Here is a 26,367-nt window from a genome sequence, read left to right on the forward strand (position 1 = left end):
GTTAAGATCCTTAAGACAATTTAGATTCATGGGAAAATGTTAGGATTTTGCAAAAAGAATAAAATGTAACTATTGTATCTTATTCTCTCTTATTTGATATTGATTCTATCACTATACACTAGAAAAATATAAATATATAACCTTTAAAGAATTTATTTTTCAGTATAATAAATACTTTAATATAAAACAAATATTCTTTATTCCTATATAACATACAATATTAAGTTTTTTTTATCACAAAAATTTTTGGGGAAAAATGTATGTACAGCATAATTAATTTGTACTTGTCAAAAACACATAATACTTCTACCTTCTTCATTAAAACAATAAAAATCATACAATTTTCAGCAATAAATAGGGTGATTTGGCAACCATGCTTGTTTTAATTTAATGGAAGTGAAGAACAAAAGTCATTTTGTAGAAAATTTAAAAACTTTCTTTTGTTTTTTAATTGTAATACAGCAATGGATAGGAGTTCAACAGACCTGTGTTTTTTTATAAGTATGGAAACAATGCAATAAATTCTGGTAGATATAGTGCAACAAATAATGAGTGATGTTAAATGAAGATTTAACATCTAGGTATATATATATAAAAAAAAAAACGTCAAAGCATCTTAACAGAAAAAAAAGTCTAATTATTAGATATTTTTTTTTTTACTCTTTTTAGAATGAAAAGTAGCTGCTTTTATATTTGAGTGTTTTTGAATATTTGTATCAAATTATTCTCTCTAGTTAACACTGTTAAAATCATCCGATTTTCGGAAAATTATTAAAAAGAAAGTAAGAAAAACCAACTAAAGAGCACATGCTTTCATAAGTATTGCTTTATAAATGTGTAAGCAAAAATTTATGAGTATATACGACAATGAATGTTTAAAATATCTTAGACGGAAAAAAATGAATGCATTACGGATCACATAGAAAAATAATCAACATAAAAAGTTGGTAAAATTTTAAATCTTTCATTCAGGTTTCCTTCCAAGTATTTCTGCTTTCAATTACACTTTTTATTCAATTATACAATTTCTTTTCTTTGAATTCTTAGAAACAAGAAGTTTGTTCGACAATATTATTAGCTTTTAATAAAAATAAAAAAATGCCTGAAAAGTTTTTCTTGACATAAATATATATATTTTTATATTAATACTTTTTTTTAGCAAAACAAGTTTAACATTTTGCAGCTAAAATAGTTTTTTAGTATCATACAAGATTTATATTAGATAGTATAGAAGTAAAATGTTTAAGGAAATAAAAATAACAAGAGATAAATAAAGAGAAATTTTTTGAAAAACTTTTAAGCAGAGCTCCCTCAATCATTTATAACTTAAATTTACAATTAATCTAAATTATTAATAATAAGTAGACACATGATATATATACATATAATCTTTACATTTTAATTATTAAATTAGAAACTTTAAATGTAGTTTCATTTTCTCAAACAAAAAGGTAACAGCTCATTTTTTTGTGCTAGATCAAATTACCTAATTTTAAAAATATGATTGCATTGGGAATGTTGAGTCAGTTTGGAATTGCAAAATAAAACATGGTTCGAACAAAAAGGTAACAGCTCATTTTTTTTGTGCTAGATCAAATTACCTAATTTTAAAAATATGATTGCATTGGGAATGTTGAGTCAATTTGGAATTGCAAAATAAAACATGGTTCAAAAATAAAATATGAAAATTTAAAAATCATAGCTAGGGGAGTTTAAAGTTTGTAACTTATTATTAATAATTTGTGAACTCAAATTGTAACTTACAATGTGACTTTTTGTTATATAAGTAAGTTATGCAAAGAATTAAAATTACAGATAACAATATAATTTATATAATAAATTTTATTATATATGTAATATTTACAAATAAATAATTCGATATACAATATATTTACAGTCTATAATAATATTTGTACAGGTTACAAATAAAAAAAATCAATATGTGTGAAACAAAACAAAAGTAAATGGGGAAAAAATGGGAACTTTAAAAAAACAAAAATTTTTTTTGTGTGTATATGTAACATAAAAAGTTTCAATTAATCTTTTTATGTTATTCCTAATTCCTATTCTTAATTTATTATTTAAAACGAAACGCTCTTTCTCACACTTTATTTCACATCCTGTCTTTTAACTATTTTTAGTTCAAGTATGCATTAATTAACATAGCAGTTTGAGATTTTCCCCTTTAACTAATTTGTAGGAAAGACTATTTCCCTAGCCCTATTTAATAGACTAATTTTCCCTAAACTGAAACATTTTATGGACTTAGCAAGATTTTCCCTAACTTTTATTGAGGAGCACAATGATTTTGTGATACTTGAATGCTAGCTCTTCAAGATTATGTCTCAATAAATAATATTTATTTACATATGGCCAGGTGCGTGAAACCTGCTTATTTCAACCTCTCAGTGACGTTCTGATATATATACATCCCTACAAAGAATGAAATTTATTGAGTAAAAGTACTAAACAAAAATAGGAAATTTCAAAATAATAAAAAGAATAATAGACTCTTTAAAATCCACATAATTTGAAAATCAAGAGGCTTTGAGGATTTCAAACCCCTTTAGTGTACATTTTGTAACTGTTATATTTAAATGCATAAAAGGAAGATTATGTAACAATCAAAAAACATTAATAACATTTCATAATGAATAATAAAAACTGATCATTTAATGCTTTAACCCATTCTCTAGCTTGAGTATTTCTTTGTCCTTAAATGCATCTGAGAATTTGAAGAATGAGACAGTACAATTACCAAGGGTCAGTCTAGTTTTTTCTGAAAGGTACCTATTTTGTGAAAATTTTTGACATTATATGTGAAAATTAAAAATTATATTAAAAAATCAACACCAAAATGTGGTAAAAATATGGATTTATTGTTTTTTATGGGATACAAAAATAAAATTTTAAGAAAAAGTACTTTGTGAAACTACGGTTTTTCCTTAAGTTGAATTTGTGAAGGTACCGCTAAACGGTAGTAAATTTGGCCTGGACAGACCCCTGATTACAAATATGCTACCATATTTATAACAGTAAAGTTTGGTGGTAGTAAACTTTGAAAATGAGTTAAAGGAAATTTTGTATTGTTTTTTAACTGTGGAAATTAGTTTTTTAGCATTTATAATGCTTTTTGAAGCTTTTACTGACAGTTTTTAGTTCACATTCTAAAGTCATTGGATTTTAGTGAGTCTACAGTACATAAATGTAGTCCCAATAGAAACAACAATCTATAATCTTTTCAGAAATAGTAGAATTTTTTAGGTAAACACCCAGGTGACATTAAACATAGATTGGAAACTATAGTTTAAAAAATTATTTGATTCACAATATAGCTGTGAATTGAATTGCAGCATATAAATAGTTTGCAATTTTTTTCCTTTTCATAAAAAGTTGTAATACCATAACATTTAAAAACTTGTTTAAAAACATATTAAGATATTTAAATAGCTATTTTACAAAAATTTTCTATAATATAGCAAGGCAAAAGAAAATTGAATTTAGGTTAAAATAAGTAGTTTTTATTCATAGCCACTTAATTTTTTTTAAAAAAAGAAATTTTATTATTTTTAGTTGTGATAGAATCGTTACCAGTCTAGTTACCAAATAAAGTAAATACAACTAGTGTAAAACCAAATTATGTTTAAAAAAAAGAGGAAAAAAAATAACATGCTTTATATTTTATTTACTATGTTTCTCATATCAGAACTTAGGCTTGCCATTGTTGTAGTTTCTGTTTTGTCTTAAAGAATAAATCATGATTTCTTTAAAATAATGTATTTTTAAACCTGAAGTTAATGCGGCAAATTATCTTTCTTTAAATCATGGTGCTGTGGTATATGAAGATCTTTAATTTTATCATTTTCGTTGAATTTATTTTTCAAAAAAGCAACACAATCTTTTGTTCTAAGAAATATAGCTCTAAGGAATGGAACAACTATACTGCACATAATAATTTAAGAACTCTTCCAGTTCTATTAAAAAGAATCTTTGTGCTGCTTTAAATGAACAAGTTCTGCATATTTAGATGTAATATTTCCTTTGCCTATCACATTATCTAAGCAACTTCGGTACACAACATTGAATTTTTAATTTATTTTTGTTACTATATAGCCAGAGATGTTATTCAGCAACACTTGGAAGGGTTGTTGCTCCTTTTTTTAAATCGAGGGAAGAACTTACTTTGGGAACAAACGTTACGAACATATACAACAGACAATAGTTTCTCGGACAAGGATGTAATGTACTCTTTTAATTCCAAGTAATCAAAATTTTTAATCTTTTTGACCATAGGTCTACCTAAAATATGAATGGGTGGTCCTGTCTATCTTTCTTCATTGATAAAAAATTTAAAATATTTTACCTGTTCTAAGCAATAACATCAATAGAAATAGAAAGATTTCCTCAGTGTGATTTACATTAGAATAATCACCAAGCCTTTGGCAAATTCTAGGTAGCGTCCCATGAGTAACTAAAAATTATATCTCAAAGGAAATAACTCGCAGCCACGCTCGGGCTAACCTCTACATGTTTTTTTTTTCTTTAAATATGTAAGCTGAAAATCTAGGGATATTTCCGTAACGTGATCTGACACGACAATCACAATCGCCAACCTTCTGAGTTGGTCTCTTTCTGTGATACATTGTTTTTTTTTTTTTTTTTTTTTAAATTTCTCGCAGGCCGTTGCCGAGACTTGGCGATTATTCTGTACAGATCACGATATGAAAATATTTCCAAAAATCCATTTCGCACCTTGGCAATTGTAGTTTGCGCAGCAGATCACGATAGGTAAATACAGTGCCCGCCGTTTATTGAAATCACTTTCGTTTTATGCTCTTTTGATTTTATTAAGCGGCTGATTTTATTAAGAGGCGATTCAACATTTGAAAAAAAAATTTTTTTTTTTTTACAATCTATTCTAAATGCACACTTTTAAATTCGAAATAATGACCACATTAATGCTTTATTTTAACTAATTTAATTATTTTAATAAAGTAAAACCCAACATAAGATTAAATTTACAAAAGTTTTGCAAAAAACCGATCAATGGTTGCTTGAGTTGCAGTATTTAAAATTAACTTTTCAACATCATTTGAGAGTTTATAGAAGTTTTTATAGTTTCCGATATTCCTCCTCTTTGTTTTAAGGCTTGCCGCAATACATTAAGTGCTTTTCTGACTTCCATTGAAGATGGCACTGATGAGTTCATTTCATCTTCTGAGTCTGATTCCTCCATTTCTTGATGGGAAATAACTTTGCAATTTTTGATGTCCATAACAATTTCAGAATCAGATTTTTCTCCTGAGTTTGCTGGTTATCGTCAATAGCTACGTAATGTGAAAAATTCTCGTCCATTTCATTTTCTTCCTTGCTGATCATTTCTTCGAAACAGTTATGAGCCCCATATCTATCTCCATTGAAGCTTCACGTTGACTACATTTAGGAAGCTTATCATAGTTTTGCAACACTTCGAATTTATCTTTAAGACTCAAATCCTTCCTTTTCGGCATGCTGATAAAATTTAACACCAAACGAACTTAAAAATGATATATGCTCTAACTTTAACTATAATTTACTCAAACAGCTTAAATAATATGGAACATGCGCACAGACAGTTTTTGGAAATCTATTCATGTTCTCTGCTAAGATAGATAACAAAAGAAGCTTCTCTCCCTTCTATGGTTCATTCAATTAAAAGTAAGATAAGAATTCGACCCCCTGTTGAGTGAGATAGGTTTCTCCAAACTTCATTCAAGTCAAGGAATTAGCATTGATAAATTGATTTCTATGAACTCGCCGCTTACCACCCACATTTTTCCTTAACTCTTACACTATGTATATCGCAGGAAAGTGCTAACCACACCTGTTTCACAGGTTTGTGAGTAACTGTTGCTTCTTCTAAAAAAATCTTTAAACTTCGAAAAAATAATATTTTATAAATAAGAACAAAAAAAGCTGAAATATTGCACCTTTGATTTTAAAAAGCGGTGGCATTGATTTTATTAAAGGATGTTTTTAACATGTATTAATATTGTAACGATTCGGTTCTTGCCGATTTGATTTTATAAAGCGGCTGATTTTATTATCCGGTGATTTTATTAGCGGCGGGCACTGTATGACCAAACAAATAGTGATTTAAATAATTTTCTCGATACTGTTTGTTGATTCATTATCAACGGAAAATGTTTGTTTATAAAGCTCAAAAATATTTGACACTATTTTCGGAGTGATTTTCTTGGATTTAAAAACAATTGAAACAAATATTCGGTCCTACAATGGAATGAACGGTTCAGTTCAAACATTCTAATGAGCGTTAAAACAGTATTGTTTATGAAATAAAAAGCGGCATTTGGCAGTAATATTAATTTTCAATTCTCTGAAAAATATAAAGAAACAGCGGTAACACTATAAATTGATTATCATTTGCTTTTCCAAATGAAAAAAAAAACAGAAAAAGCAAGTAGATTTATAATCACATTAGATCCAGATAAAGCATTATTTGTTATTATATTCAGGAATGAATGCAGATAAACGGCAGTTTTTGGTTTGTTTACAAAAAAAGCTTCCCACTGCCTCTTTCTGTTATCTTGTGAGTAATGTTTGTTTAACTCAGCATATATTAAATTCAATGAATTATTTGTAAGTTAACTATATGAATCTATAGTTTATATCATTGTGAGACTAATTTCAAAGTGAAAACAACTTCAATAATGAAATATAGCTTAAGTATTCGTAATTACTCAAAAAAATATTTCATGAAATTCTCACAGGTTCAGCCGGGGAGAAACTGTCCGTCGGAAGTAATCGTTTTCGTCTGGACCTTGTCATTTTGAAGTTAATTTTGTTTGTGATTACAAATCGGAAAGAAATTTTGAGTTCAATTTTATTTTTTTTGTAGAAAAAGCCTTGCAAATCTTTATTTATCTACAATGGCGAGTAAAGCTAAACCTCGACCAAAAAGAAAGAAGCCTGCTCCAAATCCAATGGCTGATGTCTGTTATCATTTCTAATTTCTATAATTTTCAGTTTCATTTCTAATTTTTTAAATTTCATATGATTTAAATGATGGAGCTGCTAAAACTTATCAAGTATCTTCATTGATGTAATGCTTCGAAACTCCTTTAAAGCGTGACTCCTTGATAAGAAGAAAAAAAAAATTATGATATTCATAAACAAATATAGCTTAAATAAATGCGTAGACATTTCCGGATTGTGATATTACGCTTCAATTACAATCGCCAAGGTGCCAGATGGATTTTAAACTTGCAATTTAACAAGAAAAAGAAAGGAGAGAGAGAAAAAAGTCATGACAAAAAAATCAAAACCCTTTCAAGTTGGCCCCTTCTATGATTTTTATTATTATTGTTGTTTTAGTTTTTTGTGATACGGAAATCTTTCCTTTAAAATTTGTGGGAAGATTTCCTTATTGTGATCTGCGGCAGAACAATCGCCAAGTCTTTTTTTTCTCTCGTTTCGTGTAAAAAGATTACTGCCGCAAAAATCATGCACTCAGTTTCAGAAAATGCAAAACTCATGCATTTTTTAAAAATAGTCAAGGATTCGAGATAGATGATCGTGACTGGAGCGTGTCCTAAATTGATTATTCCAAAGCACGATACGAAATTCGTAGATCATAAGTATTTATTGTATTGAAGCGTAGTATTCAAAGTAGATCATAATATTGAAGCGGCAAAAACATGTTTGCTGTAATTTTAAATTGTCTTATTATAACTTTTGAACTTCAAGTTTATTTGAACTGCAACTTTCATTCTTATGTTTAGGAATTGCGCTTGTTATTGTTTTAATTTTGTTTTTTTGCTATACACATAAATATTTTATGCCAAATTTAAGTAAAACACATTATATATAAATGTAAATAGTATTTATTGAATTTGTTTATGCAGTAGAGAACCAATTATCCGGGATGCTTGGGACCATCGCTATCCCGTATGTTTGAATTTCCCGGTTTTCTGGATTGACCAAAAAGTGTCGTTAATCGATATTTTATCAAACCCGAATTGTTAGGAAAAAGTGTAACACATTTTAAAGTAAGAGAAAAAAGAAAAGCACTCCTAAATTAAAGGAAAAAAAATATGGTAGAAAAATAACATCTAAAAGAATAAAAAAATTTGCAAGTTTAGACAAGAAAAAGAAGTTTAAAATATAAAAAATTCTCATACTTATTTTTTAAAAATAATTACAATTCATAAATTAACTAATATAAACAAAACCATTTGTTAAATAACACAATATATTTCATACCTAATTATAAGGGGGGAGACGATAAAATAAAAGGAAAACTTATTAATCTAAATAAAAACAACACTTGAAAATTATCGAAACGATAGTTAAGAAAGGCACTAGCATAAATATTAAAACCCGGAACAAGGCAAGATCAATGGAATTAAAAAAAAACCTAATCATGAAATTTATGAATAAAAAGAATAAATTTTTTGAGTGGGAAATTTATTGTGAGAGATTTTTTGAGTGCGAAATTTATGAATTTATTGTTAAGAAAGGCACTAGCATAAATATTAAAACCCAGAACAAGGCAAGATCAATGGAATTAAAAAAAAAACCTAATGATGAAATTTATGAATAAAAAGAATAAATTTTTTGAGTGCGAAATTTATTGTGAAAAGAAAAAAAATGTCAAACGTAGTGAGATCAGAAAAACAAAACTGCAATCTGCTTCATGAAATAATTGTATGTTTAAATTAATAAACAATTCTTTTATTTTTTTTACAAAAACACGATTTTTAAATAAAGCAGATGTGATTCTACATCAAGAAAAACTTGCAAATGATACCGCACTTCCAAAGAATCGGAATTTATTCGAAGGAAAAAGATTTTGTTTTTATTAAGCAATGTCAAATAGATAAATATATTTTTCTCTTTCATCTTCAGTTCACTGATATGCAAGTGCAATGCATTTTCCCCACCCCCTCGTAAATCAAAGAGAAAATGAAATCGGCATGCCACTCCTTTGAGTTTGATTGGCGGCCTAAAGGAGAAAATAAAACATTCATCCCTTTCTTGCCTCCTCTTGATCTAAAGATCTTCAAGGTCACGGAAGAAATGACGTTTCTCTGGGTAAGCGGGGAAAAAAATTCTCCCCTTCCTCACATTTTCCTCTACTGAACTTCAAGGATGAGTGCGATTTCAGCTTTTTTTCATAATAATTTCATTTTCTGGTTTAAAATGGCAGGAAAACCGAGCAAAATTTTTCCCAGTTTTCTGGTTTCCTGGTTATCTGGATACCGGATAAATGTTTCTCTACTATACATCAAGCTATTCATTTTGCTATAGTATGGTATGAAAAAAATAGTGTGAAATCCTAAACTGTTGAAAATGTTATCAACAAATTCTCGCAAATCGAGTGCATAAAAAAGTAATTTCCTGGACAAAATGATGTATCATTAAAGTATGAAAACCTTGTGAAAATCCATGGCAGTAACGAAAATACGATGGTAAAACCATGTCGTAAATCATCAATAAGTCAGTTCGTAAATAAGTAATTCTTCAAATGTATGATTCAAAATTTCCTTCGTATAATGAAGTATATTATTAAAATATAGATGTTTTAATTAAAAAAATCATTTCAATGCTGTTCCTTGTTTTAGATTATATTTTGTTGCTAAATGAGAATAATTTACTTTTGGAATTTTTTGAGGCTTCTTTTTTAATGCTATTTTTAACTGATTATCTACCTTGCTAATTTTTCACATCCAAATGAATAAAACCGAAAGGAAATATTCATGATAGAGAAAGTTCACATTATCATTTGCTCACTTTTATTTATTTTTAATGCATATATATTTTATCATACTAAACATTCTGTAGTTTTTTAAATGTCTTTCAACCTATAAGAAAATGTTGTTGAATGAAATTGAAGTTAATTATTCTTTTTTAACTGATTAAGAATATTTTTATGTTTCTTTACCTTAAAAACCTATTATCTGGAATAATCTATTTTCTGGACTTGCCGAAGTCCTGACGATCGTGATATAGGACTTTTCACTGTATCTACTTTAAAAAAAACTACAACTGCAGAAAGCTGCTAACGCAATTTTTAACTAAACGCAATTTTTTATTAAAATCTCTCCTTTATAAATTACCTAAGAAAAGTTTTTTTTTTTAAATATGAATTGCATTTTTAATACCCAAAATTTTGTGTTTTCCCGAATATCGCTTGATTTACGTCATTAGTAACTGGCATCTTATTACATTATATAGAAATTTACATTAATTGAGTACAATAATTTAACTTTTGATCTTTCAGCTTGGTCTTTTTGATATTCCAAATCTGGATCTAGAGGCTGATGATGACGATAGTGATGTTGATGAAGGTAGTCTTGAAAGTGAGCTTGCAGCCTTGATGTCTGGTCAAGAGATAGGAAGACCAAAACGAGTGCCTAAAGGTAAATGAATAAGAATCCCATATCCAAAATTTTTTTAAAAATGTTTATTGCTTATTTTTAAAATGCTGCTTTATTTTCAGCAATATTTGAACCTGACTTAGGCATTGTTTACTAATTAAATAATTTCATGTGGGTCCAGAACATTCAACTAAAACAGAGCTTCATCACTTCAAAATTTTTGTCTCTCTCATTTTGATTTAATATCTATCCCATTAATTACTATATTATTTTCGTGTGAACCATTAATTGTATAAAATATTTTAGGCTTTTTATTGCTGCCTTTTTTATTGGATTTGGTGTTGAAATTTTCAGCACTCTTGAGTTATTTTATGAAGGATAAAAAAGCAATAATTATTAGAAGCTAGATTTTAAAATAAGTATGAATTTAGAAAACCCTAACTTTTTTAATGATTAGCAAAAATAAAAGGAAATGCTATGTGATAAAAATTTGTCATTAGAAAGATATCATTAGTCTTTTAACCATTTGATTTTAAAATATTTAAATTGTCAATTTAATAATCTCGAATATGTTAAACAGGCATGCATAATGTACACAAATGCCCAATTACTATTTGGGGAAAATTAGTCGCATACTGCGGGAAATGTTTTTAGTATTACTCATTATTTAAAAAAAAGCACAGTCAAAATGTTTTTATTTTACTCCACAGTCAATATTTTTTGCCATCCTAGAAAATTTTCTCAATTACATACTCATTTATGATTAAAAAACATGTTGAAATTTGTAACTTCTTTCCATTAGTTAATCTAGCAGAGATTGATAACAAGTGTTTTTTTTCTTTCTGCGTCGCACAGCCGTATTTTCCTTATGAATATGACATTGCATTGCACTTTCGGGCATTGAGAATTGAAGGGGCAGCAATTTATTTTTCTTCCAAGTGTAGAGCATTCTTTTCAGCACACAGTTGGCACACTCGCCATTGCGTATCAATTTCGAGTGACGTCACAGGATTTTAAACATGATAAAAATTTCAGTTAGTTTTGTTAAATTGTGATGTAGGTAGAACACGTGTATTCCATATCGCAAGAACATGGTTTTTGATGCATTTTCAACTAGAATTAGTGTTTCTTTAAGAACATTTTAAATAATTAACTATTATCCGAGCTTAATGCGGAAAGTGAAATTCCACTTTTGCCATGAAAAAATTATTGAATGCGCAAATGTGGATGTTTACAACAAAAAAATCCAAATTAGAATACAACAAACAAAAGACTGGCTAATCAAACATCAATCTATGCTTTTATGCCTAGAAGAAAGTTTACAGAAGACAAAACGGAAAATATAAAACCTGTTTCTGATAATTCGGAAACTATTTTAGAAAATTCAGATTCAACAAAAGAAAATTTGGAATCAATTGAAAATTAAAATTCTACCAAAGAAAACTTAGATACAACTGAAACTTAAATACTACCAAAGATAATTTGAATACAACTGAAAATTTAAATATAACCAAAGAAAATTTGGATATAAAAGAAAATTTAAATACAAGAACAGAAAATTTTAAAATGGATTAAAAAAATTCAGAAGCTATTCTAGAACTCTCTAAATTTTTTATTGAAAATTCAGTAACGGAAATGAAGAAATTAATTTCATTCTGGAGCATGTAAAATTGCTTGAGAAGAAATTAGAAAATATTCAGTTTCAGACTGTTACAGAGCAAAGTTCCAATTTATAAAAACACTAAGGAAAATGAACTCTAGATTTGTCATATATTTTTCAATCTTGTAGATCTATTTCTGACGTAAGTTTTTTTTGTTGATGAATTTTGGTTCAATGAAAGTGACTGCACCATGATATGTCTCATATTTGTTTCTGATGGCTCTCTTCATTCTGAGAAAAAAGGTTTTAACTGTCAACCATCAATATTTACTTATAATGTAGGAAATGGTACGGATTTTCCAATAGGCTGTAATTTTCCTCCGAAGATTGGAAACTTATAGAGGCACCTTTAAGATCATTTATTAAATAATTTACGTTAGAAATCTGTAGAATTATTTCAAGAAACGGAAAGAAAATTATTAACGCATTTAATTTATTATTTCATAATTCATTTAACTCTTTATTTGTTATATATATATTAACTTTATTTATGGTTTTGTCATGTTAGAGTTGCATAAAAATTAAAACACTTACTAAAAAAATCGGTATTTTTCAAACAAATTTTGCTAAAATTAGGTGGTAACAAAAAAGTTAAAACTAAGTTTTTTTTTATTGAAATTTGGGTTCGCAGAAAGTTTTTCATTTTCATCTAAGTATGCTGTTATATGATGAATATGGAGACTATATAATAATTAACTACTGACAAAAATGTTGGCTGCAATATTCACTGAATTTTCACTTTAAAATCATCAAAACTATTTTTAATCATTTGATTAAAAAATGTATTGAACTAAATTACAGATTGTAATAAAAATTTAATAGGGTCATTCCCTAATTTACATTTGTAATATAAATTTATTTAGGTCATCTTTGTTCACTTATTTTCTACACATCTAGCAATTCAGTATACATTTATAAATAATTCTTATTTAATTCTGAAAAGTTCACCTGATAACTTTTTTTTTTTAAAAATAAGGCTAACAGTAATTTTAAGAGAAAAGTAATGCTTTTACATAATTGAATAAAGTAATTCTTTGTTTAAAGAATAAAATTATCAACTCCACATTGAATATATTTTTGAACTATTTATAGCTATTAGATATATAGAATATATTTTAAGCTATTTACAACTGCATTTTCATATGCATTCTGCTCTTATCTCTAGCAGAATTGCTCTTGTTGTGAAAGTAGTAAAAACTAAATCTTTTGAACATTAAATTTTCAAACTTAATTTTAAATAAATTTGCTAGTTATTATTTACTTATGACCTAAAATTTATTGCAAAAGTTTGATTTACTGAAAGTAGTCATAAGATATAAGCTGGGCTGCGTTGAGCTAAATTAAGGCTTAATGCGGATATTTTAGCGAGTTTTATTATATACAAACCACGTTTTTTTTTAAAAATCTCAAACAAATTTGCAAGAAAGAATGAATAGCTTGTTTCTAATTTTTATTTTATTTAGAATTTTATGTAGTTTTCAATATCATATTTTTTATTACATGTCATATGCATGTTTATTACATTTTTTGCAAGCGTTTCATGTTTTTTACATTTTTTAAAGTGAATTAGTTTTTTTTTTTACATAAAATTACCCTATTTAAGATATGAAGATCCTATTGTACGACAGTGATAGGCCATTAAGTGAATAATTAAAAAAAATAAAGTGATAAAAAATTCTTATATATGTAGAAAATAATTTTACGCTACAACAATCATAACAATATTATAAAATCATTTAAAAAAAAAAATTATTTTGTTTCATTTTCTGTTTAATACATAGTTCTGAAATTCTTTATTTATTAAATGTTTATCCTATTACCAATTTTCTGCATTTATTTTCTTTAGGTCAATAGGCTACTTTTGAAGCATTTTCAAAGTATTCTAATTTTACTTTTAAGTTGTGAATCTTATTATTTTCTAGCACCTCCCCCAGCATTAGATATTGAAAGACTTGCAGCAGATTGCTTAAAAGATGATGAAGACGAGGATGACGAAGACGATGAGGATCTTTTGGCAAATGAAGACTTATTGGTAATAATTTTTCTCTTATTGTTTATTTATAATAGTGAATTTCAGCAATGAAAAAGTTTGTAAAGATTATTTATTAAATTACAGTTCTTATTTGTTCAAATTTTAGTTCAATGTTCAAATTTAAGTTAGTAGAAGCTAACTTAAACAGACATGGCATTTTTCTTCTAATTAATAGAGCTCCGTTAATATCAAGATGGCAAATCAAATGACAAATTTTCTGAAATTTTTTTTACTGTGTTTCACAAATCTAAAATTTAAATTTCGACATTTTTTTCAAAATTTTAATATGGAGAAGATTTTGCCTTCTTTACCAACAAGCCCTTTTTTCTGCTAGAATTTTCATTTACGGGCTATTGCAAGTTTTTTTTTATTCAGAATTGTATGGTAGGAACTTAATTTCAAGAAAATGAGACTCAAAGAAAACATTTCAAAATTGTAGTCTTTATCCAGGATTGCTCACTTGCAAAAAAAATGTGTTAAATTTATAATATGAAAAGTAATTCCACAAACATTTGGAAAATCATCCACTCATAAGTAGTGCTCTTTTTATTATTTTTGAAACTTGTATTTTAATAAAATATGTGATGCGGCAAATTTTTGATTGAAATAAGACAGAGATTTCTACATGAATGGTAATTTTGTTATTAATTAAATTTTTTATGGAATCAATGCTGTATATTTGTTTCCACTTTTTTTATTTGATCCCAAAAAGATGATTTTTTAACCAAAAATATACTATTGCATTAGTCGTTGTATATAGCCCTCTAATCATTGCTAAATGTATAAAATCTATGTCACAGAATTTTAGAAACCACTTTTCTCTATGAACCACACTAACTTTGTAGGTCTGAACAATGAAAATTGTAATTAAAAAATTTCTGACACTATTAACTTTTTACATTATTTGATAATTTGCTAAGAAGTTACAATTTAAAAAGCTAAGCAAACCAAAGTTGAAATTTTTTTTGTCATTAGTTTGAATGTTTTATAAATTTGCAATTTTTTTCAATTAAATAATAATCACCTATTTACATATTTGTGTAGTATTTGTATATAAAAATTTATTTGAAGCATTTTAAGATTGATATGTTCAGGACTAAAATTGCTATCTTTCATGGGTAAAGCAGTGTTCTCAATGGCTTTTAAATAACCTTTACAATTTGGCTAATCTGTGACAAAAAACATTAGCCAAAGAGAGAGAAAAAGTTTTTAGCAAATTCAATTCACTCCCATCATACCAAGTTACTGATTTAAATTCAACTTTCGATCATGCAAACTATTAAAGAATTTCTGAAAAAAATCAAATTACAAGTATAGATACTAAAAAGCAATATATTTTAAAGTATTCTTAAAAGTATTCTCAAGCTTTTTTTTTTTGAAGTCTACATTTCAATTTCAACTATACCGATGTTGCTTAACAAGGTAACTTCAAAAATATCTCTATTACTTTCTGCATGAGCATATATCTCCCGGAGAGTGAGAGGTTATCCCCTCCAACAATTTACAACGTTTCAATGATTTTGCAAAATATTACTTGTAAAATCATGTTACGTAGGTTTTGAAATCAGTTAAAAATAATAAAGGTTTATCATTGAATTCATTTTTCATTAAATAATCTGTACAATGCAAAACTCTATTACATGCAGAGCTTCATATTTCAAGGTGCGCATTATAAAGATCTTCTACTATAATACTAAAAAAAAACTTTCAGAAAAGCAGAGTAAAAGGCTTATATATGTTTTCTATGTTTCTATAAATTTCTTTATCTCTTACATACTATAGTTTTATTCATACCAGATAGCTTTATAATAATTAATAAATGATTATAAAAAAGGAAGAAAAAACTAGAAAAAATATTGTGATGAGCGAAAACTTTGTAACTATAAATTGGCCTTATCCTTTTACTGAAAACTTTGAGCACAAAAATGCTTTTCTCACTAAATGTTAAATAACTTTAAGTTGAAAACACAAATAGGAAAACAAATCTCAATTAAACAACCGTTAGCTTAACTCGACAGTTAAGTAATTTTTTTGGAATTGTGCGTTGGAACTATTATTCATAAATTCATGAACAATCTCCCTGTGTTTTACTTAACTCTTCTTTAAAATGTTCAGCAAATGTTAAGGCTTCTATCTTTTCTACTCTATGATTGTTTCATTTTTTTTTTTCGCAGAAAGAGCTACAGAAGCTTTCACCTGATGAAGAAGAATGTGCTGATATGCCTGAAGAACCACCTATAAGTCATGATGAAAAAAGAACTTCTATTTCCAAAGAAACTTCTGGAAACGCTATTTTACAAGAACTACAAGACAGATTAAAGTTATATAATGATGCTATTCAAGCTGCTAAAGAAATGGGTGATAACTCAAAAGTTCGGCGCTATGGGAGGGCTGTTAAAGTAAAATTTAATTTCTTATTTTATTTTATTTTTCATGCAATCTTTCTCATCTAGTTATTATTGTTCAAGTAATTTTACTATGTAAGAAAATCCCAAAAATTATAGGTTTAAAGTTAGAAACTTTTTTTTATCACCAAATACTGATGCACAAATTATTGTAAGAACTAAGTCTTGAGTCTCAAATTAGTTAAGATATATTGCTTTTAACGAGATTATTTTTATTTTTTAAAAATAATATTTTTGTAAAGATATCCATTTTTCTTTTATTTTAAAAAAAAAATGTCACTTTTTAAGCTTCTGTAAAAGACCTTTACTGGTTTCAGCGACTACTTTTCTCATTGCTTATGTCAGATTTCAAATTATGAAAAGTCAAGAAGTTTTAAAAAATAGGCAGTTTAATTCTTTTTCATTATTCTAGCTTTGAGAGAGAGTCCTCCTAGAAAAAATTGCAAAATGCTGGAGGTATAAAGAAAGCTAAAAAATTAAAAGTTCACATAAGTATTAAAATATATCTTTATTAGTATACAATTTCATTATTCTTTCTTAATTAGTTTTTTTTATGCCTGTTACAAAAGTCTGCAGTATTATACTGCGGAACTGAGAGTATTAAAAAAAACTAATGCATATTAAATTTGATTAAAAGAAATTAAAAAGTAATGCACATTTTTAAAAATTATTTATCTTACTTGGTGCCAAAAAAAAATGATGCAAGTACTTCAATCACAACTGTGTCATGAGAGTAATGCATATTATAGAGATATTATTTTATTAATTATTGAAAATAATTTTTTTAATGGAAAGAAACTTTTTAGATTAACCTTTTTGAAAACAGTTCAGAAGAGAAAGAGCTAAGAAAAGAATTAATATTTCTTATTGCTAAACAATTATTTTAGAAATAAAGCAATAATCAAATTATCTTTAAAAGAAAATGAGGAATTTATTTAAGGAATTAGATTTGTTTACATATGTTTTTTCTTCTATTTATTAGTTTATTTTGGAAACTAAAAAGCAGCTTTTCTATAAAAGTTGATAATTCCTAGTTAATTCATTTTTTAAGGCCTGCTATAAAAATCTTTTTTGTACACAAGCTTTCTAATTAGTCCGATTCCAGGTACGCAGGCTTCTACTATATTCTTATATATATATATATATATATATATATATATATATATATATATATATATATATATATATATTTAACTTATTAACAGCAGTTTATTTTTAGAATAATTCACTCTTAATCAAAAACAACCAAAAATATTAATTAAAATTTTTCACCAGAAATAAATTTATGTTTGTTTACATTGTAGATCTGTTGTTCCGAATAATTTATTTTCCAGACTTGCTAAATTCGTGACGATTTTGGAAACTGAACTTTCCACTGTATTTAAAGTCTCTTACATTTTTTTCATTTAGAGAATTTGATAATTCGTTTTAATGCTTACTCTCTTCCTAAGAAAATCATATTTTTAGCAATTAAATTAATGTTACATAAAACTATTACAAGTCATTGAAAACTTTTTTTTAAGATTAAGTGCATTTGAGTTCAGGTACTCTAGCTATCAGATTTTGATTTATAGAATGTAAATTGAGACTGGTTGTAAATGTAAAGTAGGATTTATGTTATTTATAGATTTTTTAAATTTACATATTTTTATTAGACTAAATTGCTTGAAATATTTATTATCTAAATTTTCAGACTTTAGAGAGCATGATCAAAGTGGCTAAAGGAGGCGGTGTTGTCAATCAAGAAGATGTTCCACCTGTTGTTAGCATTCCAAAAGCGTCAGCTGCAAAACGTAAGTGACAAACTTTTCACCTTTAAAATGGTCATTTAAATAGTTGCTATTTGAAAAAGACTGCAGTAGATGCAAATAAATAATTGAAAAACCAACTATTTTACCTAATTCTTTGTTTATAACCGGTATTTGCTGTGGTGTATACCAGGAAGTTTTGGATTTAGCCACTCTTCTTAAGAGAAAGTGCAAAATAGTAGTAGTTACTCAAAACTACTTAGAAAAATATTTTAATCATTTAAGTTTTGTGTTCATTTAGTTTATTTTCTGAAGAATCATGAAGTGGTGGGCATAAATAACAAACTCTAGAGACTTTTTCTGGAACACTCAGCTTAAAGGCATTTTTATTTTATTTTAATGAAGTATAAAAGTGCTCATTTGTTATCTTTTATTTTATTTAATTATTAATTAGTTTTAACTGAAATTGTTTTATTATCAGTTTTGCAATTTATTTGCTATCGTTTTTATTCACATTTTATTATTTTATTCATTTACTCATACCCTGAATTAAAGAAATTGTTTCTTTCTGAATTCCTAATTTTAAAATTGAGAGCAAATTGAAAAATAATATTACAAATAAATTCTGACCAAAATCCTTGGATATTAAGGGTATTTAATATAAATTTACTTCTTTGAAGATAATCAAATGTTTGTATTAAATATATTCATTCATTTATGATTGTATATTTATGTTATATTTAGACTGTATTTTTATTTTGTATTTATAAAATTGATTAAGTATTTAAAATTGCAAATTGAATCTTCAAAAACTCCAATAGTTTTCTTTTCATTAAAATATTAAATGTTTATGTAAAATTTAGTTTTATAAAAATTGTTTAAACTAAATTTCATTCTAAATAGGTGAGAAATATTTAATCATATAAACTATTTTAGCTGTATTAGCTATTTAAGATGACTTTATATAAGCTATTTAAGGGGAAATAATTTTTCAGCAAATTGAGTTCTCTAAATTGATTAGATTTGTTTTAGAAGTAATTTGTTTAGTCATTTTGTCAAAAAACTTTCTAATATTCTCTAATATTTCTAATATATAACTTTCTAATTTATAATTTCCTTCTTTTTTAAAAATATATATCAACAAAATTTAACAGAGATAATGATTATTTGTAGTCTAGTTTAATAATTTAATATGAATATTTTATATCAACTTATACCTGAAACAATTAAAATAAATATAAAAAAGAATTTTTTTTTACGAAAGTCCATTAAATAATATCAACTTAAGATACTTTACTTTTTTTTATATCTAATCATATGATATATCTAATCTGTTTGTATTCTTGATCAAGCTGTTTAACTAAGGAGCAATTTATAATTAAGAAATTACAGCAAACATTGAAAAGTTCTGAAGCACTTAATTGCTTAGCTCAGATACTTTAGCAAGCAGGGAAGAGTAGCTATTTTAGCAACAATAATCGAACATAAAGTGCAAAACCCAAGATAATTTGCAGATGTTCGTCATTTATGCTGCATTTTATACTGGTCTTTACTTTGGTTTATCTATACATTTTTTTAAAAATTTTAGATTGAATAAACCAAATATTATTCTCTTATTTTATTTATGAAGGAAATTTTATGTTTTTCATGTTTTTTATCAATTATAACTTTTTTTAACTTAGGACCTGAGAATCAGTCTACAATAGAAATGCCAAAAACTGTGAATGATGCTGCTGAACCTAAGCCAAATACCGAAGCAAAACCTCTGCCTGAGCCATTATCTGAAATGGATACTAGTGGTAAAGGTTGCAGATTTTATTCTTTCCTATATACATACATAGAGGGCATTCATGGAATCCCTTTACAAACAATATTTACACTAAAATCATGACTGTGGATTTCAACTAACTGGAAAGCTCTAATCAGAATCAGATTTTTTTCTTTTTTTTTTACAAAAATAGATTGGAACTTTCAAAAATCTACTAATCAATCATCAGTAATTGTTTCCTCTTTTTAAATTTCACTGAAATATCAACACACATATAGTACCAAAAGAACTCTCCCTCTCAATTACCACTTAACCAAGTTTACACAAATTCAGTCACACAGCTGTGTCGGGATCTCATTTCATCTGCTGTATCAAATTTTTACTGCCTCTATAAGAGGAAGGGGAATGAATAGGAGATAAGAGCGTTCAGATTTTCAGGATCTAGGACTCAATCATAATGGCTTAAGGGGGTGATCTCAAATATGCAAATTAATAAGTGCAGACAATATTTAAAGTTACAAAATCAGACATAAAAACCTACTTTCTCTGAGTAAAAAAATTTTTTTTTGGACAAATTTGGACTTCTGATCCTCAAAGCAATCTGGGAAATATTGTCAAAATAGTTTGGTTAGGAGAGCATTTGAAAGTTAGGACTCGTTAAAGTTAATTTTACTTTTTTGTCTATTTTGTTATATCTCAAGAATTTTTTAAGCGAATTAAAAAATGTTTGTTCAATTAAAACATTTTTCACTCAATTATAGAATTTGTTTATCCAAGGATAATTCCTCGCAAAAAATAACTTTAAGTAAATATTTATTAATTTTTATTATTTTAATTAAGGATGGTCGAAAAATGTTTGAATTGTAAGGTATACAATTTTCTGCATCATTTTAAAGATTGTAATTTTTCATAGTAAAGTAGGAAATTTGAGAGAAATCGAATTTTAAAAATATGTCTTTTTCAAAATTCTATTTCTCATGAACTATTCGACCAATTTTGCTCACTTTTTGTATTTTGCCATGTAAAATTATGTTCTTAGTAAATTTGTAACTTGTAACTATTATTTTGATTATTATATGCAATAATTGCACAAAATTCTGTAAACCTAGCTTAAATATTTACTAAGATATGAACATTTTTATAAAAAACTAATTTTTTCGTCTTACATTTTTTTTCTCTAACTTTAGAAATATTTAATAAAACTAAAAAATATTTTTGGAGCAATTTAATATTAATTGTAATATTATTATTTTAAAATTTGAGAAAAATTTCTTTAAAACTGGGCAAGATATGAGTAATTAAAGTAGCTACTATGATTGTGTGGGAATTTTTTTTTTTTTTTTTTTTTTTTTTTAAAATTTATAGTGAATTGTATTTTGGAACTAATAAAAAAAAGTCTGATTTGAATGTCTTAAAAATTTAAAAAGTTTCAATCAATTTTCTAAGTAGTTTTTGTACTTCTAAAAAGAAAGCTCAAAATGTTGAAGAGTTTTTCACAAATTTTATTTGTGTTATTAAACAAGATTTATTAAAAATGATGCCGCCATTGTTGGGACTGATCTTCCATGAAAGTATCTTTTCTTTCGTATGTTTTGTTTCCTTATACAATCATATTTCAGTGTACGAACGCTTATTACAAGGAATTATCATTTTTTACGAACTTTTTTACGAGGAATTATAATTTTTATTTAAGTTTGTCTTATGATACAAAATAATATTTGTAGAAAACCCCTTATCATTTTGAGTTTCCATTAATAAGTGCAAAACTTGAAACTTTTTAAATTTTTAAGATATTCTAATTGTTTTTTTTTTTCATTAGTTGCTAAATATGATTCACTACAAAATTATGAAACAAGAAATTCAATTTTTTCTTCCTTTGCACAGAATAAAAGAACTGCCTTATATTGCTCAGTTTTCAATGAATTTTTTCAGATTTTAAAGCAAAAATTTTGTAATTAATTTTAAATTGCTGTAAAATATTTGGTAAATTTTATTGAATATTGCAAAAAACTGTAAAACGCAAAAAATTAGTTTCTATAAAAATTTCCATAACTTTTTAAATCTTTCAGCTAGGCTTACAGAATTTTGTGCAATTATTGCAAATAATAACCAACATAATTATTACAAGTTGCAAATTTGTTGCTGCATTTTTAAACATAGCGTGTTTGAAAATACTATTTTCCTTTGTAATTTATTGTTGGTTCCTCAAACCACTGAAAGCTTTAAACTTCATTGATAAGTTTGAGAAATTGCACGATCTAAACACTTCTAAAGTTATAAAATGATTCTTTAAGTATTTTTTGAGAAATATGAAAAAAATTTAATATTGTAAAAAATTTTCCATTATTTTTTCCACCCCCTCTATTGTTTATTTTTTCCTGTTGACTTTGTTTTCAAAACTATCACAAAAATTTCGCTGATGTTGTAATGAGTGCAAATTTGTTTTAGTTTTCATCTTTAAGTAATTTAAATTATTTTATGTTAAAAGGAATAATTTAAAATTAATTATTTCTTAGGTCATGTTCCTTCATCTCTGACTGCATTGTTGATGTCCAGGAAAAATGAGTATAAAATGGCTGCTTTAAATGCTAAAAAAGCTGGGAATAAAGAATTAGCAATGGAATACATGAGAACTGCTAAAGTAAGATTTATTTGTGTTTGTCTTTATTTGAGTACATTTCATAGTTAAGCCAAGTGACTTTTCAATTGTGTTTTTGGTGCTTATTGTCAGATTTCCACTTGTTTCTTAAAATCCCGATCTTTTAAATACAATATAATAATATGTGACTTATGAATCGTGAAAATAGTAATCACTTTTGACATGTTATATTTGTGTTAATTGTATTGCAAGTCCAAGTTATTTTTTTTATCATGTTTCAGGCACGACACATTTCTATAGGGTTTTGAAAATTCAGATATTTTTAATATGATTTAAAGGAACTTCTAATTTTTAGGTCTAACTTAACTCATAACACCACTTGCTGAGATGTGGCTTTCACTCTTGTGTCAATAAACTTCTTTTTTAAATTGATATGAATGCATTAAGAATTTTTTACTTAAAGCAAAATATATATACTACCCCTGGAAAAAAATATTTTGATCAACAATGATAAAAAAGTTAATATTATACTTTTTAGTCCTTTAATTATTTTTATTAAATGACAATTATATTTTTATTTATTCTGGAATGAAATGATCTTGACAATTTTTAAATGCTTTTTTTGGCATTATAATAAACCTGAATTACAACAAAACTAAAAAGACTTTAAAAATGGCATTATAAGAAACAACCTGAGCATGCCTATCAAAATGGAACTCCATACAGTGTTATATCATCCATAATAATTTAAAATTATTAAAAAATTGTAAGTACTCTGTATTCTCTTTAGTACAACCCTCCTTTACTGTGATTCTTTCCTTACAAAGACTGATATATATAGCTCAATTTGCTATTCTGTAGACGTAATGTTCTTTTAATGTCCATTTAAACGTCCAAATTGAACAATTCATTTCAATATAGCAAATTTTTTTTAAATTTCTGATAAATTATTCCAGAAGCAGGTTAAGCATTCTTGCAGTTTCCAAAGAAGTATTTTACCATAGAAAATTAAGCAACAAATAGAGATAGTCTCAAGGAAATGATTCAAATCACTATTTGTCACTATATCACTATTTGTCACTATATCACTATTTGTCACTATATCACTATTTGTCACTATTTGTAAATCACTATATGTTATTGCTCAATAAACGTAGATTTTTTTGAAATTTCTTTAAATGAAGAAAGATTGACGGGACCACCTATTCTTATCCTAGGTAGTCCTAAACATGCTTTATGCATACCTTCCAACTATTAAAGAATTTACCTAGTTTCAGAAAATAATTTATCTAGTGGTAAGAAAAGTAATTTATTGATATTTTAATAAATTAGAATTTAAAATATTTTAAACATCACTACATATGAATAATTTAAACAGCTATATTAAAGATCAGATAGAGCATTGGGTATACTGAGAAATCTTGACGGATATTTTTTAAGAATTCTACTTGTTTTAAAAATGTCGGCTTTCACTCATAACCAGTTATAAATATATTTTGAACAAAACTCAAATGTTAGAAAATATGGCTCTATGGTTGATGAATTTTCATTATTGAGAATTTGAAAAGCATACTGCATCTTAATCTGGAAAATTAGTGTGTCAAATATGCATTCATAATATTTGTATATTTATTTGCCAGTGGTTCAATAAATTCATTAATAATTTTTTTCATGTTTAAAGATGTTCATGTTTCAAGTTAAAGATTTTCATTTTTACTCTTTTTGTGAAGTGCAACAAAAATTTATTTATTTTAGAGTTAAAACACTTGGTATTTATTACTTTCTTCTTGATTTTATTTTTGATTAGCAGCTTTTTGGACTAATGCTAATAACAAGCAGTCATTTTTGTTAAATAGCATAATGCCCCATGTTTAGCACCAAAATTAAAAATTTTGGTAGAAGGAGATTGAAGAATAATGTTCATACCAAAATAAGTCCTGTATTTCGAGTTTTGAGTAAATATTTGATATAGTTTTGTATGCTCACGACATAGTGAACTCGTGCTATGACATCCATTTTTGTTTGGACCTCAAAAGTTGCAATATTGAACATAGACTACATTAACTACTTTTAGTTTAATATATTTTTTTACATATCTTTGACTAAATTATAATTTCATTATATTTAATTGAATACTAAAAACTTTCTACATTTTTTAGGGATTTGATGCAGTTATAGAAGCAGCTAATGCCAATCAACCTGTTGACTTATCAAATTTACCCCCTCCAATAGGTATTTTTATTTTAAAATAATTATATATATTACTACATGAAGTTTTTATTTTATTTTTAATTAAGATTATTTTAAATATTGAAGATATTCTAAATAACCTGTTTTGCAAATTTTTAAATGTGATAATTTTTTATATTGATTAGTATTATTGGTTATTATTCTATTTGTCCTTTGTGACAGTAAGTCAATAAATTTATTATTTTTATAGAAACTTTTTATACTTCTAAGTTATTTGCATGGAATCTATTATTACTATGTTGGAAAATTTTATGTGTTATGCCTCCTGAAAGGTTAGGATCAAAACTTATAGATTTAAGTTGAAAGCTTGATTCCTTTTTAAATATAGTTTATGTATTATGTATCACTACATTTGCTTTAAAGCTTTTAGTTATTTTTTGTGATGTGTATTCATGTCACTAGACATTATAGAATCCATATAATTAGGCAAGTTAATTAAATAAATCAAAATGTATTTATAGCATCAAATATTTAAGAATTGTTTATCAGTTTTCAAATTTTAGTTATATACTCACCAGTGCTTAAATTCAGAAAACCATGTTTTTGTCGCAACTGTGGACACAATATGCCGACAGATGTGAACCTGTGTCTACAGATATAAAAACATAGATGAAAATAAGTGAAATAGCCAATGTGTGTGAGATTTAAGTTGTTCGGGATATCAAAAATCGCATATCTTATACAAATATTGCGTATATTTTGAGAAAAACTGTAATGACATTTTAAAAGTTGTATAACACACATTTACTTCAAAGCACAGCTACTTCAAACTATTTTAATATCTTTACTTCTCCATCTAATTTTATGTTTTTATGAAATTCTTATCTTATCCATCATCTTCCTCGTATTCAAGGTGCGGATAAAAAGTTCAACAAGCCCTTATTATAATTTTATTATAACTAAATAAATAAAAAAAACTAGCAAATAATAGTAAAAGTAGAATACAAGAGTAAAAGAGTATAACAAATAATAATAATTTTCAGCAATGGGTCGCAAGTTTTCTAATTTTACTTTCCCATTCTGACCTAAGTGATCTCATTAGAAAGTCTTAACTTTTGTGTGATTTAGTGCAGGCACAAAAAACTCTAAACAACTCTTGCTTAGAGTTATTTATTAAGTTAGTTGATTAAATAACTCTAAAATAGCTGATCTTTTTTGTCATGACCAAATATGTTAACTTTCATTAAATTAATAATCTTTTCAGCAATTTTCATGAAAATTTTAAAAACCTTACTTTTAAATATTTTTATACTATAAATAGTTTTGTTTAATTTAGGTAGCAAAACTATTACTTCTGGAGCTATTCCTTCAAAGAAAACTGAAGATCAAGTGCAAAATTCATCAGCTATGGAAATTGCAGCATTAGCTGCTGCAGAGAATGGTATGCATCTATGTCCTTTGAAAATAAGTATTTATTTACATGTGAGTATTTTGAATAAGAATGTATAGCATATTTTGAGGCTTTTTAATTTATAATGTGTGGTGAGGAAGGCTTTAAAATTATGCAATTGATGCTTAATTTGTAA

The 26,367-nt window shown here is 26.4% G+C and overlaps 1 protein-coding gene across 6 annotated transcripts in view; it reads left to right on the plus strand.

Annotated features, from left to right (window-relative positions):
• Positions 1–6,773: 6,773 nt before the first annotated feature.
• The window catches only part of l(2)gd1 (lethal (2) giant discs 1), a 37,528-nt gene continuing 17,934 nt past the window's right edge, over positions 6,774–26,367 (plus strand). For 2 of the 6 annotated variants that reach the window (XM_016061291.4, XM_071188282.2), the window contains exons 1-9: positions 6,774–6,992; positions 10,283–10,421; positions 13,962–14,071; positions 16,246–16,470; positions 18,170–18,269; positions 19,907–20,023; positions 22,509–22,633; positions 24,751–24,823; positions 26,118–26,222. In XM_016061291.4, coding sequence (XP_015916777.1) covers positions 6,930–6,992; positions 10,283–10,421; positions 13,962–14,071; positions 16,246–16,470; positions 18,170–18,269; positions 19,907–20,023; positions 22,509–22,633; positions 24,751–24,823; positions 26,118–26,222 — 1,057 coding nt within the window. In that variant the 5' untranslated portion in view covers positions 6,774–6,929. Of the gene's footprint in view, positions 7,334–10,282; positions 10,422–13,961; positions 14,072–16,245; positions 16,471–18,169; positions 18,270–19,906; positions 20,030–22,508; positions 22,634–24,750; positions 24,824–26,117; positions 26,223–26,367 lie in introns of all 6 variants that reach the window. The other 4 variants (XM_016061289.4, XM_016061292.4, XM_071188283.2 and 1 more) reach the window with 3 other exon arrangements.

The sequence above is a fragment of the Parasteatoda tepidariorum genome, chromosome 12 (assembly GCF_982258835.1).
Source record: "Parasteatoda tepidariorum strain Cologne lab strain chromosome 12, Ptep-v5.0, whole genome shotgun sequence".
In the NCBI taxonomy this organism is placed as follows: domain Eukaryota; kingdom Metazoa; phylum Arthropoda; class Arachnida; order Araneae; family Theridiidae; genus Parasteatoda; species Parasteatoda tepidariorum.